Consider the following 19,218-nt stretch of genomic DNA (forward strand, 5'->3'; position numbering starts at 1 on the left):
CAGATTAAATCCATAATATAATTTTGTGTTACAGATTAAATCCATAATATAATTTTGTGTTACAGATTAAATCCATAATATAATTTTGTGTTACAGATTAAATCCATAATATAATTTTGTGTTACAGATTAAATCCATAATATAATTTTGTGTTACAGATTAAATCCATAATATAATTTTGTGTTACAGATTAAATCCATAATATAATTTTGTGTTACAGATTAAATCCATAATATAATTTTGTGTTACAGATTAAATCCATAATATAATTGTGTTACAGACAATATCCATACGTAATATAAAAAATAATTTAATGTAACAGAAAGTATCCATAATATAATATTGTGTTAGAGATAATAATTCATAATAATTTTCTGTGACAGATAATTTCCATACTGGCTATACAATGGCAATGATTTTAAGTGAAATTTTGAAATAATTTCAGAATAAAAGCACAAGATGAGTGAAACAGACCAAGCCCTTGATCCAATACCTGTAACTAAGGATATACCAGTTGTTAATGGCAATGCTGACATTGAGCCTCTTGATTCTGACTTAACAAATGGAGTGAGTAAGCCAGTTATGGAGATGTCAAACGGAGTAGAAAATAATGGATTAAATGGTGATCACGTTGAGGAGGATATTAGTGAAGTGCCAGTTAATGGTGATTGTGAGAATGATCCTGATATAAACTGTGCTGATGACGGTGATGTGGATTTAATGGGTGGGGATGATCTTCCCCCACCCCCTGAAGAAGTACCCGAAATAGTTCCTGAACTACCACCTCCTCCTCCAATGGCTGATCCACAAGAAGAGGGGATTGATTCTAGTGTTGACCAAAATTTGGAATCTAGCGTTGACCCTGTAGTGGATACCAATGCAAATCCCGCATTTGAGTCTAGTGTTGACCCAGAAGAAGTTGATGACCAGTGTATGGATAATAATGATGAACTTATGAATGTAAGTGATAATGAAGATGCTATTGAGGATAAAGAAAGTGTTGACAATATTCTTGAGCTGCCCCCAAGGATTGTTGAAGATTTTTCTGAAGAGGAACTTGTGTCTGATGGTGGTTTGGAAGAAGAGTCATATGTCAATGTGGTAAATACACAAAAGCAGACTGGTGAAGAAGATCTTCAGAGTGATTGTCAGTTGATAGAATTTGGAGAAGCTGCACCACCAGTGCCACCAACAGTGGAAAGGACTGTTCCAGAACAAAAAGAACCTGAAGTAGAACCTGCTGAACCAGTTGAATCTGTATCTGAACCTGAAACAATTATTCCACAGATTTCACTGCCGGATGAGCAAGAGGAAACAGCTGTTGAAGAAGATGTACAAAGAAATGAGATATCAGAACAAAATGAAATGTCGGTAGAACCAAAACCTGAAGTTCCTGTACAACCAGAGCAAGTAAAAGAGGAAGAGGTACCATCTCAGGTAGAAGAGACTGTACCAGTTGAAGATGTTCCAGAACCTGAGCCTGAACAAACACAGCCACAAATGGGATTTTCTGAACCCGCCATTGTTGTTGATAACAAACCTGCTGAAGAAGAGGTGGAAGAAACTCCACCACCTCCACCACCACCTCTTGTAGACGAGACCCCAGCTCCTCCACCACCTTTGGATGAAAGCATTCCTTTAAGGCGGGTCAGTGGTGGGTCTTCCCCTAGCAAGGATTCTAGTCAATCCCTTGAGTCACCAACACCCATGAATCAAAATGTAGCCGTTGTTCTTCCACAACCAGAAACCCAGAAGCAAGAACAAGAAGCAGCACCAATACCGAAACCACTGGCTCCAGTGAACCAGGAGCCACAACAAGTTCAGCAAGAGATTGTACCTCCACCATCTCAACCAGTTGCTGTTGTTGCTCCACAAGTACATATGGAACCTGAAGAGGATGTAAGCCCTCCTGCTAGTCCACCTGGTAGTCCTTCTACAACGTCTGTTGGAGAAATAGCTGAGGGGGAACAGATATCTAGTCCACAGGTCTCGCAGAAAATTAATAAGAAAAATTTTAAGAATAAGATTAAGTTTGGTACAGATCTGATTGAAGGATCTATTAAGCAGTTGCATTTCTTGAAAACGGTGAATAATAACCCTGGATTATATGAAGAGTGGCTTTTTAAGAAAGCGATACGGAGGTATGAAGCATTTTGGCTTCCACTTGCTGCTGAGCATAAGAAAGAATGTTTAACCGCCCCTTGGGATATAGAGTGGGTATGGCATTGTCATATGCTAGCCCCTGTGGCTTATGAGGCAGATAGCAGAGCACAAGTTGGATTATTAGTTGACCATAAATTATTGAGTGAAAAGGATAGAACTAAAGCCTTAGAGAAGTCTAGGAAATATTGGCATGCAAAATATCCGAAAGAGCCTTTCGAGATTGACCTTGTGTATAAGGAAAAAGTTGTTGAAGAGCAAAAAGCGGATGAGAAAACAGCGGAAGCAACCAATGCAAATGTTGAGACTGAAAAGGGAGAAAATGCTGAAGGTGAAAACAAAGAAACTGAAAATGCTGGTGAGTTGATAAACATATACAGGCGTTTCTTAAAATAAATGAAATTAATTTATTGTTTTTGCATATATTTGCTTTTTAGTACAATCATGTTGAACCAAATTAAATGTATATTCGTTTATTCCTTTCCTTGATTAAGATGCCCTCTGAGTTTTTACAACCTCATACCTCTTTTCATGAAGGAAAAGAAGTTCAAGTATCTATGCTCCTGAAAATATTGTTGACATTCCAAATTTTAAGCAAATCTGCTTATTCAAGCAGGAGATTCCTAAAGATCATAGACAGGTTTTGTATTTATCATGTAGTCATTAAGTTAATATATCTGTAACATGCGTATAAACCATACTATGACACGTGTGATCACTATTTTAATTAGTGGCATAATATTGTAGTGGCAGCCCCTGCCCCAGAGGCTTCAGGAGTTACCCCCACAGAGCAGCCTGCTGAACCAACAGCTGAGAAGACAGATGGAGACAAGCCAAATACAGGTAACGGAAGGCACATACTTTTTGTGACAAGCATGGCAGACACAAAGGAAATACCATTGGGTATAGTAATCAAACTTGGTACGAACATTGGCCATGCATTAGATTTGGGGGTTATTAGGTCCAAGACATAAGACACATCTGATTTGCAGAATTGTAGTTGTTGTTTAAGTTAAATAAAATTGGTTATTGAATATGGCCCTCGAAGTAAGTCTGACTTTTATTTTAACTGTGCAGAGCTTGCATTGAATGCCATTTTTGTGGTATAAATTTTGAGCCCCATTTTTGAGCAGTAAAATTTCATTGACGTTATGTTTGAAGCTGCATTATTGATTATAAATCAATATAATGATGAAACATGTATCTCTTACCATAATTAAATAAGTTTTCATATAATACAAATTATAAAAAAGGATCCTATTTAATTTTCAGAAGCCCCAGCAGAGCCCACCCCAGCCCCGGAGCCCACACCAGAGCCAGCTGAGCAGGAGATACCTGAGGAAGACTATGTCCAGAAGTCATCGTATGATATCTTTGCTTCGATCACACGCCAGCGTGTGTTCTTTTACCAGACCTCGTTGTCCCACTTCCATGATAAGCACTTTTTGAAGGCAGCACAGAAAAGATACCAGCGATTCCTGTTCTTGAAGCATCAAAATTCTACAGAAGTTTTGGTCCCATGTTACGATATTGATTTGATGTGGCACACGCACATGCTGCATCCGGGAGTTTATAAACACGACACGACTAAAGTTCTTGGTCAAATGCTTGTCCATGATGATTCAGTGAATAATAGAGCTCCAGGTTCAACCCTAGTGCGAGCTGACCAGAAAACTAGGGACTTATGGAAGCAGCATTTTGACGATACTTTCACCACTTTTGGAGCCATGTTCCGTGGTGAGCCACCAGTTCTGTGTGAGAGAATGTCTCTCATAGATCCAGAAGAAACGTACACATTCAGTACGAAAAAGGCGACAGTAAATTTAGATAGGGTTCAAGTCGAAGATCTTCCAGAGGAGGTTAATAAATACAGTGTGAAGCTTGCATTTGGCGCTAACGAGAGGGAAGGACCAATGATTAAGCAATTTAAGGGAAACAAGAAAAAGGTTGAGTTTGAAAATACAAAGAAGGGCTTGGCACACTTTGTGTTCGATACTAAAGAGTATGATAGAATCAACTTCAATATGTCCCAGCAGATTGGTTTCGCTTGTGCTGGGCATGATGAAGAATTAGGTCAACAAATGTTTAACCTTATGCCTGTAATTGAAGGAATACCAATGGACAAGAATGATTCGTCAAATCTTACAAACACTGTCACTATCGATGTTGATACGGAACATAGTCTCAAAGCAACGTTTTCGGCGACTATTGAGCCACCCAAACAAGGTCCCACTATGCTGTTTATGATGCCAGGAAATTTTGAGACGAGGATTTGCATAATGCCTGAGCAAATTCTACAAATGTGGGGCCCCATTCCGTTACCACGGAAACCAACAGGAGGAGACAATAGCTGCGTTGTGGCAACACACAAGTAAGTTTAAATGATACAAGAGTACAACAAAAAATTGAAATATCAAGAAAATCAGTTGAATATTGAATGAAGGTCACAACTTAAATTTACTTGGAAAGTAAAAGAAACTTACTATGAACAGCATTAGCTTTTAGAAATCTTAACATGAATGATCTACTCAGAAAATTCAAATATTTATTTGAAAAAATTATCACATGATACTTGTACATTGATAAGATGATCCCATTACGACATAATTACTAATTGGCATTCATGACTGATTTTTCTATCATGTACTTTTAATAGGTTCATTGTGATTGTGACTTGAGCATCTTTGAAGTGTCTCAATGAGCCTCTTCAACTGTTTACTTGCAATCATGACTGTTGTTCAACTGTTGGTTTACTTGCAATCATGACTGTTGAAGTACCCATACTCATCTTTGAGCTAATTATTGTTAAGTGTTCATGTAAGACCAAGGCTACAGGATTTTATGTGATATTCTTTTCATTGTTTACTAATAACATTAACAGCCAATTAGCCTTAATAAGGTAAAGTCACAAACGTATGGTAGCTTCCTAAATTACCCTTTATCAGATTAGTTCAAATTTATTAAGTCTCAATCAGATAAAAATATCTAGTTTATAGTATGTCTCAAGAAAGAGTGTAAACATATATTTATGTACTCTTTACCAAATAGATTAACTTGTAATCACTAATGGTCATAAAAATTAATACAAAGCTATTTGGTATTTTAATTGACAAATGATAGGGACTAAATTTAGTCTGATGGACTACGGTCTGCGAAATTAGACTGTAAGTGAACAATTCCGAATTCGAACACTAGTGCTTGGATTCGACATTCTTCACAAGCCCTGCTATATAAAATCCTGAATTGCAGCAAGCCCGGATAGCATTTGACCAGTGCAGGGCTTGTGGGCTTGTGCTAATTCCAACCACTGGGACTACTGTCTGTGGCATTTTGGGTACAAAATTACTCGTTTGGTGAATATCAACCGGTCGGCAGTGGGGGCAAAACTCCCCCTTTGGCTTCGAAATTTGATGCAGGCATTAAAAGGTGCGTGTAGTCCTTTATAAACTCAACAACAACACCATTGACTACTGTGACCTCCTCCGACAAAGTGACAAGGCTTGGCAATGCTCCCAAGGCTACCGTTTGTGTCATGTTAATTGGTCTGATTTGCATTCCATTTAGAATAGAGTAATAAGAACCACTTAATGTTTTATTTGGGTAATAAATTATTGCCAATAATGTCTGCTTGCTAACCGGTTTGTTAAATGAGGTCTCTTATTAACTGATTGTGTCATTAATGTATAGTTGATTATGTCATTTGTTAACATTACTCAGTTCATTAATTGTGGAAAATTTCTAGGAAGTTATATATAATCAGTTATTTCACCCATTGTGAAGTGAAAGTGCTCTTTTTCAGAGATCTTTTTTACGCTTCTGCATTTGTTTTGATAATAGCAAAAAAATGCCAATAAAGGTTCCTCAACTATAAAAAAAAATGTTTGTCGAAGTTATGTACATATTTTGCGAGGATATGCATTTCCAGATTTCCAAATGCTATGCATAAAATCTGCTAACATCACATAATGAACCCATAAAAAAATGTTAAGCACCCCTTTCATCTAAATTCAAGGTCTTTTCTTTGTTTACATAATCAGTTGTGAAATCTCTCTTATGACAAAAATGTGAAACCTACTCAAGCAGGAGTAGAAAGGAGCAGCTGTTACTTCATAACAAATGCAGAACTATAAGGGGTCCCCGTGCATGTTCCGCATTAAAAACGAATTAGGGGCAGTGAAGAGGGGCTTTTGATGCAGACAGAAGCATAATGGCTAAGGGTCTCATTCGGTAACATTAATTCATTACCATTAATATCTGGCACCAAGTATGAAACATATGATAATATACTTAATATCTGAATTACATTTAGTGAACATTCTGGATTAGTTCTAGTCTCAATTTTCATTTTTTATTATGGGAAGAAACAGTTGCACAAATTCTTTTTCTGATTTGTTATTTTGAAGGATTTCCTCCTACATGAATTTTCTAGTATTTCGGTTAGATTGTTGAATGTTTTCGCACATAGGGCTGTTTGTAATCATTTAAAAAACAACACACAAACTAAATAAACGTTGCTTTTTGCAATAAACGTTGCTTTTTGCAATAAATTGTTGATGTCTTAAATTATATTATCAGCTAGACCATTGTTGAATTATTTCAACAAATCATTATAAATTTAAAGAAAAAATAAGAACTTGTATTAGTGCAACACTAAATACATGTGACATTAATTTACACATGATTTTTGATAAAGCAACAAGTTCTTTGTTCATAAATGACAAAAATATCAATCCACCAGAATAAACTCAGAATATCTAAGATTTCAAAGCCATCAACCACATTTAATTTTGTTTGTCCTTACAGCAACAATATTTCCCCTGAGAACTTCTGAAATAAGTGAAACCAGATGGTAGATTGGTGATTGAGTTTAAATCCTCATGACATAACTAAATGAGGAAAAATGACTTGCACTTTGGATCATGAGTCTAATTTGTGTTGGTGAGGCTGGCAGATCATGCAGTTCATGGCTGGGTTTGAGGTTTTCCTGATTTTGGTTGGTAACCTTGACATTGATGGTTCGGTGTGGTTAAAATTTCACATATTATATATTGCCAGACTGTGCCCATTTTGTAACCAAATGCTTTTTAGGTCACAGAGGCCTTAACTACTAAGAGTCCAAAGCCTATGTTATTTGCCTCAAAAACAGCTAAAACTAAATGTCAAAACATGATTTCCAAGACAATTAAAGCTGAAAGGTGAGTTGGTGTACTGGCATCATAATATAATATTTTTGCCCTTTCACCCCACCAGAACTTATCATACAGCCTATACTTTCAGCCAATAAAATTACGGATAGGCCTTTAAGTACCAGCTAGGCCTATTCATTAAGTATTTCGACTTCCATATGTGTTTAAAGGTCCACCAACTGCCACTCATCCAATACACACTCCCTGCGTCAGATTTTGTGTTTGCAGTGTGTCAGCCAATGAGATTGTATTCTAAGTCAGTTAGATGACCTGAAGTAATATCTTTATGATTACGAAAGGCTATAGTTTATGCTGACTTCGATGATTCTTAATCTTTAAGATCTTACTTCATTTCATCTATCTATTACTTAGTTCTGGTCATTGACCTAAAACAGCTGTAAAAGTTGGTGGACAGATATTGGCCAATGTTTTCCAATGAGTTGCTCAAGATTTACCAAGGCTATTGCAATAAAAGTAGTGATTATGAAGGTGTTTATGATTAAATTATTGAATATTTACTTTAGTACCTTTTCCTCCAAAAGATGGCATTTCAATGTTCCTATCATCTGTAATGTAAACAGGGTGTGTTTGATTAAGATGACACCCCACCGATTCACTAGCATAACTGTGTAAACCGGTTTGAAGCCAATTCCATTCCTTATCAGTAAAATATCCAGGTGCAACGATCAGTTTGATAAGACAACTGACAGCTGAAGCCTCAAAACACATTCTTCTCAAATGGAACACACCCGAGGATTATCCTTCTGATGCCTTCTGTTTTAACAGTTTCTTTTGTTTACTGGAATTTCTTGCATGCATATTATAATATTTTTTCATGAGATTCAATGTCTGCCTTCAAGCTAAAAGGGGCTCATTCTTGATTAATAGTGTCAGACATAACATCAAATGATTTCATGTAAAAGGAATGTAACAATGATAAAACATCATCAAAAGTTTATCTCTTAACAAATAAAGCTCAGTACCGCTCTACCGTAAACATTTTTTTGAAAAATAATACAGAAAATGCTTTATTTTATGAAAAGCATAAGTTATGCACAAGTCAATTGTAACCACGGCACCCCCTGGTCCAGGGCCATGTTTTTACCTTCAAGTTGCCCAACAGTAGTGTTTGTTTTCACGCTGAGGATAGCGGGGAATGGGCCTTACCTAGGATGTTTCCAGGGTGCGTGGGTATTTGGTGGGGATTTTACCAGCAGTTTGTCCCTGCATGGTGGGGAATTTAACTGGGATTGGCTGGACCTAAAGTCAAAAGACCCCGCTATTCCCCTGACCGGGTGGAGGGGGGGAGGGAGGGGAGGAGGGGGTACAATTGACAGGTGCATTGCATAATCATAGTGAAAATTAAAAAAAAAACTAGTCTTAGATTTGCAATTTCTTACATTTTTGAAAGCATAAAATCTGCGAGTGAGTATTCATATTGGCAAATGTAAATTGTGCTTTTAGGTCTACAAGTTTGCTTAGGATGTCTTTGCTTCAAGATGTTTGCTTATTCTTTAAGGCTTCAGAACCTTAAAACAACCATGACATGGTCAATTTGCTTTCAGCATATGGTGGAAGAAAGCACCAAATACAGTATACCTAGCTCACCATTTATTCCCACAGTACACAGGTTATACCCAGTAACTGAGGCTACATGAAGGATTATCATCCCAAATCCATTTGTATGAACATTTAACACTAATTTGCATTCACAAAAGTATCTCAAGTACAGCTGATTCACCTGCTATTAACTGTAACATATTAAGCTTTACCTTTATATACCTTAAATATGTGTATAAAATGAATTAACATGATAAAATCTGATTTGGCTTGAAATTCCTCTAATATTTTGTTCTACCTTACTCCATTTTATGGAGAAATCTAACCTTATGTTTTGATTGAGCTCTGACTCATACATCATTATAGATTAGATATAAAGTACATGGCTTAACTTAATGTATGAACTATTTTCACCCATTAAATTGATTAAGTTTGTTATCTCAGCTAAGCCCTTGTTGAAAGTCCTAAAGATGCTTAAAGTTTTGGTGTACTTTCTGTCTGGTGTATAGCACTAAATATTTTTATAGTGTCTGGAAAATAAACAGAACAGTACTGTAATTTGTTTCACTTAGAACATCTTTTCAAAGACTTCTTTGTCATTGAGCATACCTTCAGCAGTTCCTTTTCCGTAGACCATCATTTTGGAAGGTTTATGACACTGAACATCATTTTAGAAGCTCCTTTGTCACAAACCACCATTTTAGAAGCTCCTTTTACACAGCACACCATTTCAGAAGCTCCTTTGACACAGGCCACCATTTCAGAAGCCACTTTGACACCCACCATTTCAGAACCCACTTTGACACAGACAACTATTTCAGAAGCCACTTTGACACAGACCACCATTTCAGAAGCTCCTTTGACACAGACCATTTCAGAAGCTCCTTTGACACAAACCACCATTTCAGAAGCCACATTGACACAGACCAACATTACAGAAGCTCCTTTGACACAGACCATTTCAGAAGCTACTTTGACACAAACCACCATTTCAGAAGCCACTTTGACACAGATCAACATTACAGAAGCTCCTTTGACACAGACCAACATAAGTCTGAACATCATTTCAGATGTTCCCTTAAGACTGAGCATCATTTCAGAAGTTGGTTTGACTAAGCTCATCATTCTGAAAGTGTCTTTGATTCAGACCATCATTTTATATTAGCTTCTTTAATACAGGCCAACATTTCAGAAATATCATTGACACAGACCACCATTACAGAAGCTACTCTGTGTTATTGCAGGAAGTTACTTCATGGACATTGGCAATGCCATTTGTTATGAATAGAGGTTTGTAGTACCTTGTACTAGTGATATACCAGTGGTATACAAGTGGTTTACCCAATAAATTTTGGTGGTAAATGCAGCTCACATCAGTAACGGGTCATTTGTCTTTATGGCTACTGTTTTTTAAAGGCTACCAAAATATTCCTTTATATAGCAGTAAGTGTGTCTTTGTATAGGAAAAGGATGATCATAACTGGGAAGTTTGGGAAGTTTTAAACCAATTTGTATTATCGATTATTTAAAAGTGTGTTCTATGTATAGACAATCTAAAATACTGTTCCTTTACATTCCAGAACAACCCAGGTTTGTTTCATAATATATAATACCAGGTTAAGTTACCAGGCATTGTTCTGGGTGGCCTAATTGAAACAATTGCTGGCATTATTTGGATGGATTCATAAAACCAGGTACACTGGGTTAAAGACTGTTTATTATAAGTTTCTCTTCTATTACCAACATAGCAGTCCTCAAAATGAGTCTTTTGGATGATCAAAGCCAAAAACTTATTTAATATTTGCTTGAAATCATTGGTTTAATGCACCAGTCAATTGTAACCATGCGATGGTTTTGTTTTCGCGCTGGGAAAGGGCCTTTAACCTAGGATGTCCCTGGGGTGCAGGGGCATTTGGCAGGGATATAAACCTGGGATTGGCTGGACAGACAGTCAATGCCTTTGCTATTCCCTTGACCTTTTTTCATAAAAAAAAATCAAAAAAATCAACAGTTTGAAAATCAATCGGACAAGCAGTGCAGATGAATCACCAATGATTAGAGAACATTACCCTTGAGAAGTAATCTTCATTTTTATTGAAGAAAGCATTGAACTCCTAGAGTGACACCAACCATGATATACATGCATTCAAAATGTGTTTTCTTTCTCTTTTAAGCCTTTGTTGTGTCATAAAACCCCCCTGAAATATGGGAATTTTTAACTTCATTTCCAAGAATCAGGTGCAAAAAATATTGATTTATCTGGCTGTTCAACTCACCTGTATTCCTTATCCAGATGGGGATTTGTTCTGATGAGCCAAAAAAGAATTTATTTGATATCAAGCCAAATTGCTTCTAGGATGAATTTAAAATTAGGTATTTGTAACAATTTAAAAGTCATAATCTTGAATCTATTAGCCATTTATGTGTTATAAAGAATAATTTGTAAAAGCTGTATGTTTCATGAGTAATGTTCATTGACTCAGTTTTACAGGATATTAATTGCAATTATTAAATAAAAAACTTTGTTAATTTTGGCAAAATATTATAATGTACAGTAATTTCCATGACAATTGCTGAAATACTTGTTTGATGTATTACTCCTAGATCGACAAAAATAACAGCACACAAAAATTGGCATCCTTTTCCGTTGCTGTAAGACGTGTTGACTGTTTGGCAATGTCTGTAATACTTCCGTGGTTTTCAAGGCTCATGATGTAGATTTTTTGCTTCCATACTGGCTCTTAAAGAGATTTCTATAATAAGCACTTTTTTTAATGGGGCCAGACGGCCCTTAGGATAGTGAAATTTAAAACAGCAAAAAATGCCTGAAATTGTGATTTTACCTTTGTATATCAAAGAAAGAAACAAAGCAAAGCATTCTTTTAAAAGATCCTTTGTTTAAGAATAAGAGACTGCATTAAAATACATCTGTACTGGTTGACTTTTGTAAGAGTTGGAATAAAATGTTTGTATTATAATTTTAGTTTTTATAGAAATAGTTTTCTTTGTGGAATTTTGATTGGCGCCGAATTTCAGGCCAACTTTGAAAAATAAAAGGGCTGAAAACAAACTTTAACTGCGTATGTTTTCCCATTGTTCACAGACATCACAATTCAAAAAGCGCGTAAGAGAAAAAACATAACAAAAAGCAATTTTAATGAAAAATATGTCAATAAATTATGTACGCACAGCAGACATTCGTATTATGTCGGCAAAAACTGACATGTTGTAAAAACTGGCAGACAGTTAAGCTAGTGAGAGGTGAAGGTTGGGCCATATTGCTAAAGAAAATAGGCCTGATGGATCGGATATGTCTACTGGGATGAAAAACATGGAAATTGACTTCTCAAAGTAAATAAGCCACCAGGAAAATGTTATGAATACAGAGATGGGCATGGAATGAAAACATTGGAAGGTGTTTCTTGTCAAAATTAGAAATTAATACTCAATCATACAGTCTTAGAGATATGCTTCAGTGCCCAGATCCAATGCCCCTGGAATCCTGGCAGTCATTAAATACCCATCTTCCATGTATCCTCCTTATCTCTGAAATAAGCGAAATTCAAAGCACCTGTCTCAATCCTTCATGAACATTTTTATCAGCTTTGGGGGAGATATATCAGCCGGAGTATCATTTTTTACATAAACAGAACCATGGTTATAGTCCATTAACATAATTTATGCAACATTTATGTAACAAATGACTGCAATGCACCCATGCTTTTGTCACAATAATCTGCACTATTGTCATATTGGTGCATACTCAAAGCACAAATGGTTTCCTTGAAATGTGTGTCCCCTCTGTTGGCTTCCATGAAATGTGTGTCCCTTCAGATGGCTTCCATGAAATGTGTGTCTCCTCTGTTGGCTTCCATGCAATGTGTGTCCCATCTGTTTGCTTCCATGAAATGTGTGTCCCCTCAGATGGCCTCCATGAAATGTGTGTCCCTTCAGATGGCTTTCATGAAATGTGTGTCCCCTTCTGTAGGCTTCCATGAAATGTGTGTCCCCTCTGTTGGCTTTCATGACATGTGTGTCCCCCTGTTGGTTCCCATGAAATGTGTGTCCCAACAGTTGGCTTCCATTAAATGTGTGGCCTCTGTTGGCTTCCATGATATGTGTGTCCCCTTTGTTGGCTTCCATGAAATGTGTGTTCCATCTGTTGGCTTCCATGTAATGTGTGTTTCCTCTGTTGGCTTTCATGAAATGTGTGTCCCTTCAGATGGCTTTCATGAAATGTGTGTCCCCTCTGTTGGCTTCCATGCAATGTGTGTTCCCATCTGTTTGCTTTTATGAAATGTGTGTCCCCTCAGATGGCTTCCCTGAAGTGTGTGTCCTCTCTGTTGGCTTCTATGAAATGTGTGTCCCCTTCTGTTGGCTTCTATGAAATGTGTGTCCCCTCTGTTGGCTCCAATGAAATGTGTGTCCCCTCTGTTGGCTTCCATGAAATATGTGTCCCCTCAGTTGCCTTCTATAAAATGTGTGTCTCCTCAGGTGGTTCCATGAAATGTGTGTCCCCTCAGTATGCTTCTTTAAAATGAGTGTCCCCTCTGTTGGATTCCATGAAATATGTGGCTCCTCAGTTGGCTTCCATGAAATGTGTGTCCTCTCTGTTGGTTTCTATAAAATGTGTGTCTCCTCTGTTGGCTTCCATGAAATGTGTGTCTCCTCTGTTGGCTCTCTTGAAATGTGTGTCCCCTCTGTTGGCTTCCATTAAATGTGTGTCCCCTCAGTTGGCTTCCATGAAATATGTCTCCTCTGTTGGCTTCCATGAAATGTGTATCTTCTCTGTTGGCTTCATTGAATTGTGTGCCCCCTCAGATGGCTTCCATGAAATGTATGTCCCCTCTGTTGGCTTCCATGAAATGTGTGTCCCCTTTGTTGGCTTCCATGAAATGTGTGTCCCCTCTGTAGGCTTCCATGATACCTTTTCCTACGTTATTGTTGATAAACTTTTTTCAGCAAATGTGTTCATATTCTTGGAATGAAAAAATCCAGATTTTTTTGAGGAAGTGTGTTTATAATTATGTTGTTCATTAAAAGCTTTAGGGTTGAAGTGTTTTGGCATAATTTACAGAAAAGATCCTAAAATGTCACACTTTATTACCTAATATTTATCAGGATTCGTGCTTGGAATTCAAGCTGAATGTCTTCCAGAATAATATGTAGAAATAATTTTTAACAGTGTCAGTTTTAGGAAGATTTTATGCAGTCTTTGTTTTATGGATGTCTGCATTGTGCTGTATGTTTTAATTACGGTGTCTGCTTTTTTTGTTGCTTCAACCAGCAGCTGAACATAGTGAAATACTGGAATGAGCCATACAATGATAGTATGGAAATATTCAAGATATTTTATAATGAGAATAATAAGGCATACATTTAATAATGTTTTGTGAAAATGCTCTCTTACAATAAGATATTCTTTGATTACAATGCAGGGGTATAAGCACATGATCATTGGCACCTTCTTATCAAATAGATAGTGTTTAGAGCCATCATCAACAATTGCTTGAACTAAATTCATCGCTGCAAATTGAGGGGTTAAAACATTCTATCTACTTCTTTATTTAATGTCACGTACAACCTTTTGGCTCTCACCCATCGTAATTCTAGTACAAGACATGTTTTGTGGCAAGATTTATATGTAATGAAAGTTTTTTTGTAACAAACAACACTCATAAATATCACGCTAAGAAGCTTTATAACTTGCAAGATGCAATGTTACAGAGAACAGTTTCCACAGTAACGATGTAATGTCATCACTTGTGTTGTCAATTAATGCACCAGTCAATTGTAACCACGCCCCCCCCCCACCCAGGTCCGGGGAATAGTGGGGACTTTCGGTCCAGTCAACCCCGGGTAAAAGCTCCGCCCTGTGGGTACGAACAGATGTTAAAATCCCTGCTAAATGCCCCCGCACCCAAGGACCCTAGGTAAGGCCCATTCCCCGCTATATTTTGCACGAAGACAAAACCACCGCATTCACCCGGCACTGCGGGGCCACCTGAAAGGTAAAAACAGGGCCCATTTCCCCGGCTATCTCAGGTATACCCTTGCACCTGGGGGAGCCGTGGTTACAATTGACTGGTGCATAATTCTCTCATTCAGCTCATGTGTTTGTTAATTTTTAGGAATTGGACGCTTAATTGAGTTTAATTTTTGCGATTTACAGAAAAGAGAATTTGTGTGCAGTTTGTATACAGGTTGTCCACAGCTAGCCAGCTTCTCTATAGATTGTCAAGATTGGACTTATTTGGTTTTATTGGTGCATTTGTTAGAATAGATCTACGTAAATTGACTGAACACAAAATTTGAAAAATTCTTCATTACCATTGTCTCATAACAAAAATAGTTATATTCTGCTAAAAATAAAACGCCGGGATACATAATTACAGCGCGGAAATAGCCGAACAAGCAAAAACTCATACTCGGACTGCAACACAACCAATCTATTTTTATGGTTTCGACGTCATTCTGCTAAACATAGAGCGCATTGAGACAAAAAAATGAGTTAAACCGACATGAATAGAAGTAGTTCTTTGGAGTTTGTGGTCTTAAGACTACCTGCGCGCATGGGCAGATAGTTTAACAAGAGCACCGCGAAACAGAGCATTATACGCCCGAAGAAGATTCGGCTTGAGGTCTTTAATAAACATTTAGCTGAGAATACAAGTTTAAAAGTAGCAGGACTTGGAAAGTGCTCACAACACATCCTTTTAATGTAGCAATAATTTGTATAAAGTTATCTAAAAATTGCTTTATTGGTTACAAAGTTGTGGCTAGGACACGTTTTCTAAAAATTCCTTTATTAGTAGTAACACAAAGTTGTGGCCTGGACACGGAATTGCTAACGCCCCCCAGTGAAATTAGCCTTTGAGGTACGGACCTGGAAAGCATGCTTGACAAATCCTTTTAATGTAGAGATGATTTGTATAAAGTTATTTGAAAATTGCTTTAGTAGTAACCCAGTTATGGCCTAGACATGGAATTGCTAACGTCCCCCCCCCATGGTGATTCTAGTGTTTGAGGTATGGACCTAGAAATTGCGTGCGACACATCCTTTTAATGTAATGATGCTTTGTATAAAGTTATTTGAAAATGACTTTATTAGTGACCAAGTTGTGGCCCGGACACGGATTTGCTAATGCACCCCCATGGTGATTCTACTCTTTGAGGTATGGACCTGGAAATTGCGCGCGACACATCCTTTTAGTGTAGTGATGATTTGTATAAAGTTATTTGAAAATCGCTTTATTAGTTACCAAGTTATGGCCAGGACACGGAATTGCTAACGCCCCCCAGTGAAATTAGCCTTTGAGGTACAGACCTGGAAAGCATGCTTGACAAATCCTTTTAATGTAGAGATGATTTGTATAAAGTTATTTGAAAATTGCTTTAGTAGTTAACCCAGTTATGGCCTTGACATGGAATTGCTAACGTCCCCCCCCCCCCCCATGGTGATTCTAGTGTTTGAGGTATGGACCTAGAAATTGCGCGCGACACATCCTTTTAATGTAATGATGCTTTGTATAAAGTTATTTGAAAATGACTTTATTAGTGACCAAATTGTGACCCGGACACGGATTTGCTAACGCACCCCCATGGTGATTCTAGTCTTTGAGGTATGGACCTGGAAATTGCGCGCGACACATCCTTTTAATGTAGTGATGATTTGTATAAAGTTATTTGAAAATCGCTTTATTAGTTACCAAGTTATGGCCCGGACACGTAATTGCTAACGGACGGACAGACGGACAGACGATGGAGGCCATAACATAATACGACCCTTCGGGCGTATAAAAATGCAATCACCATGCAAGTATATGTTACCTTTTACTCCTGACACTAGTTTAACAAGTGTAAGCCTTGGTGGAATTATAGACTGACTGAATTATTCTCTTTTATTTTGGTGCATGGGTAGAATAAACCTACGTAAAATTAATGAACAGAGAATTTGAAAAACCTAGCTTGATTGTCATCGGCCCATACAAATGCAAACACCAATATACATTATAAGATGTTTTATGTAGCAAAACAACACTCGTAAATGTCATTCTAAGAAGCTGTATATCCTGCGAGATGCAATGTTCCAAGATCTTGGATTGTTTCCACAGTTCCTATGTAAGTCTCATCATTTGGGATCCGTATCAATCCGCTCATTCATCTGTAAGTTCATGTGTATGGGAGATTTTTTGGAATTAAAGGCATGACTAAAAATGATTCAACATTTCACTTGAGGAATTAAATAAAAAAGCAAAGATGTTCATCCAAACATTTCAATGCCATTTGAGGGCCATTCCCTCCGAACTGAAATCAATTCAAATATTTCTTCTGCAGTATGTTTTACCATCATCTCCAAGATAAATGCAAGTTTTCTGCCAGGCTGTCATGCATTTTGCATTAACTGCTTGATGTGTTTCCATAAACTGCTTTTCTAGCTTTAGAAAATGATGAGTCATCTTTGTTAAGCTACTTTTAACACAACATCATTCTACATTATTCCTTCTTATTTTTTCTCCACTGAATAGATTGGCGAATTCTATATATACACAGGGAATTAACTTCAGTCCCAGACTGTGAAGATAATTAACCCAGTTTTTAGAGCACATGTTTTATGATATTTAAAAGGTCACACTCATGTTTTTGTAAAATGCATTCTTTTTTGTATGATGAAATAAAGTGTGGCAAATCACAAGGAGTGTTAAAACTTAAAATTAAGATACTGCATATGGCATCTGGAACCTTTCAAAAAATGTTGATATATGCTCAAATAATTATCTTTGAAGTCCATGATTTTGGAAGGCGTTAGAAATGGGAATTAATAAAAAGTTTAAAACTTAAGTTATCCTTAAATTTGTGTTTTAATCCTTGTGGGCGGGAGGTTTTGTTGTCAGTTTTCCATTTTATACTTGACTGTACTGGCTTGGGTTCACACCCAACAAACACCAGAACATTTCTTTCTCTTTATATTTACTGCAATTTCATATAAAATGATTTTTTTTATAAAATAAGTGTTTTCAGATGCAATATTTAACTGGGAAAAAAATTAAGGTGCCTTAAAAATTAAATATGAGCGAGTCCCTTTAATGTGCTCTTGTTAAAGAAGTACTAGTTTTTTTTTTATAAGTCCCCCAGATGTTAGAAAATGAAGTACATTAAAACATCATGTTTATGAGATCTCATAAGCTAATTGTTGCTTTAAGTACTTTTCATTGTTAATCAGTCAGTTTTTGTTAGTGCTTGATGATACAGAATTTAAGTGTTAAGAATTTAATTAAAATGTTCGCTTCTCATTCATAAGCAATAATATTAATGGAAGTATTGCGTCATTGTCATGGCATAAAAAATTAACACAAAGCCTGTTAAAATGCCATTGTAAGTGTTACAAGTCCCATCTCTCTCGCTGAAACAGTTTTGATATGCCCTTTGAAAAGAGGATCATTGTTGGTATCATGCAGTTTGTTAGGTTGAAGTAAGATGGTATAATTCATAGATGTACTAGAAGTAGTCAAGGTAGTATACAAAATACCAGAGGAAGAAGCAATAATGGTAGCAGTATTAAGTATTATAGGAGCAGTCATAAAAAAGGTAGTGGGGTGAACTCTCCAATGGACTTCAATCACAGGAGGCACACTCGGCCTTCTCCTAGGCATCAGCAGGAATAGAAATTGTAGAGGCCAAAGGCGGCAGTGGTGGGACCATTGTCATTTGGTTCAGTGAACACATTTGGAAATGTTTTACAGCAGCATGGTTAAAAAGACAACAACTTGGTTTGCAAATAATAACTGCTGTTATTCCATGTGCGAGTCAGTGTTATTTTGCGTCTACACATTATAACTCCCATGTTGAAATGGTAAAGTTGAATGGGCGTTACCATTCTTTAACTACCGTGCAGATAAAGAACAACACTATTCACTTAATGAAAGCTGTTACTCCATCTGCAACACTCATGATTAAAAGTATACACTTGCCTAAAACCACTTGTAATACTAATCTCAATACATCATGTTGTGGGTATATAAACGAAAAGAGTAACATGAAAAACTGTTCAACTGGTTGCCGGTTAGGGCAGTGGATAGCGCACTCACTTCTCACCAAGACCTCCCGGGCTCGATTCCAAGCCTGGAGGGATGTGAGTTTTGTTGATGCTGACAAAGCTGGACAAGGTGGTTTTCTCCGGTTGCTCCGGTTTCCCCACCACACAAGACCACACTCTCGCGCAACGTCCTGTCTGAGAGTGACTTAGTATAAGTTAATCATGACTTTCTTCACAATGGTTGTAAAAATAATAATGTTTAATGTTTGAACTGAA

At 37.1% G+C, this 19,218-nt stretch overlaps 1 protein-coding gene across 7 annotated transcripts in view; it reads left to right on the forward strand.

The window, feature by feature from the left end:
- Positions 1–19,218, forward strand: part of LOC128217046 (uncharacterized) — a 67,205-nt gene that overhangs the window by 33,104 nt on the left and 14,883 nt on the right. For all 7 annotated transcript variants that reach the window (XM_052923871.1, XM_052923866.1, XM_052923869.1 and 4 more), the window contains exons 2-4: positions 446–2,518; positions 2,908–3,003; positions 3,433–4,531. In XM_052923871.1, coding sequence (XP_052779831.1) covers positions 460–2,518; positions 2,908–3,003; positions 3,433–4,531 — 3,254 coding nt within the window. In that variant the 5' untranslated portion in view covers positions 446–459. The remainder of the gene's footprint in view (positions 1–445; positions 2,519–2,907; positions 3,004–3,432; positions 4,532–19,218) is intronic.

This window comes from Mya arenaria, chromosome 14 (assembly GCF_026914265.1).
Source record: "Mya arenaria isolate MELC-2E11 chromosome 14, ASM2691426v1".
NCBI classification, from domain to species: domain Eukaryota; kingdom Metazoa; phylum Mollusca; class Bivalvia; order Myida; family Myidae; genus Mya; species Mya arenaria.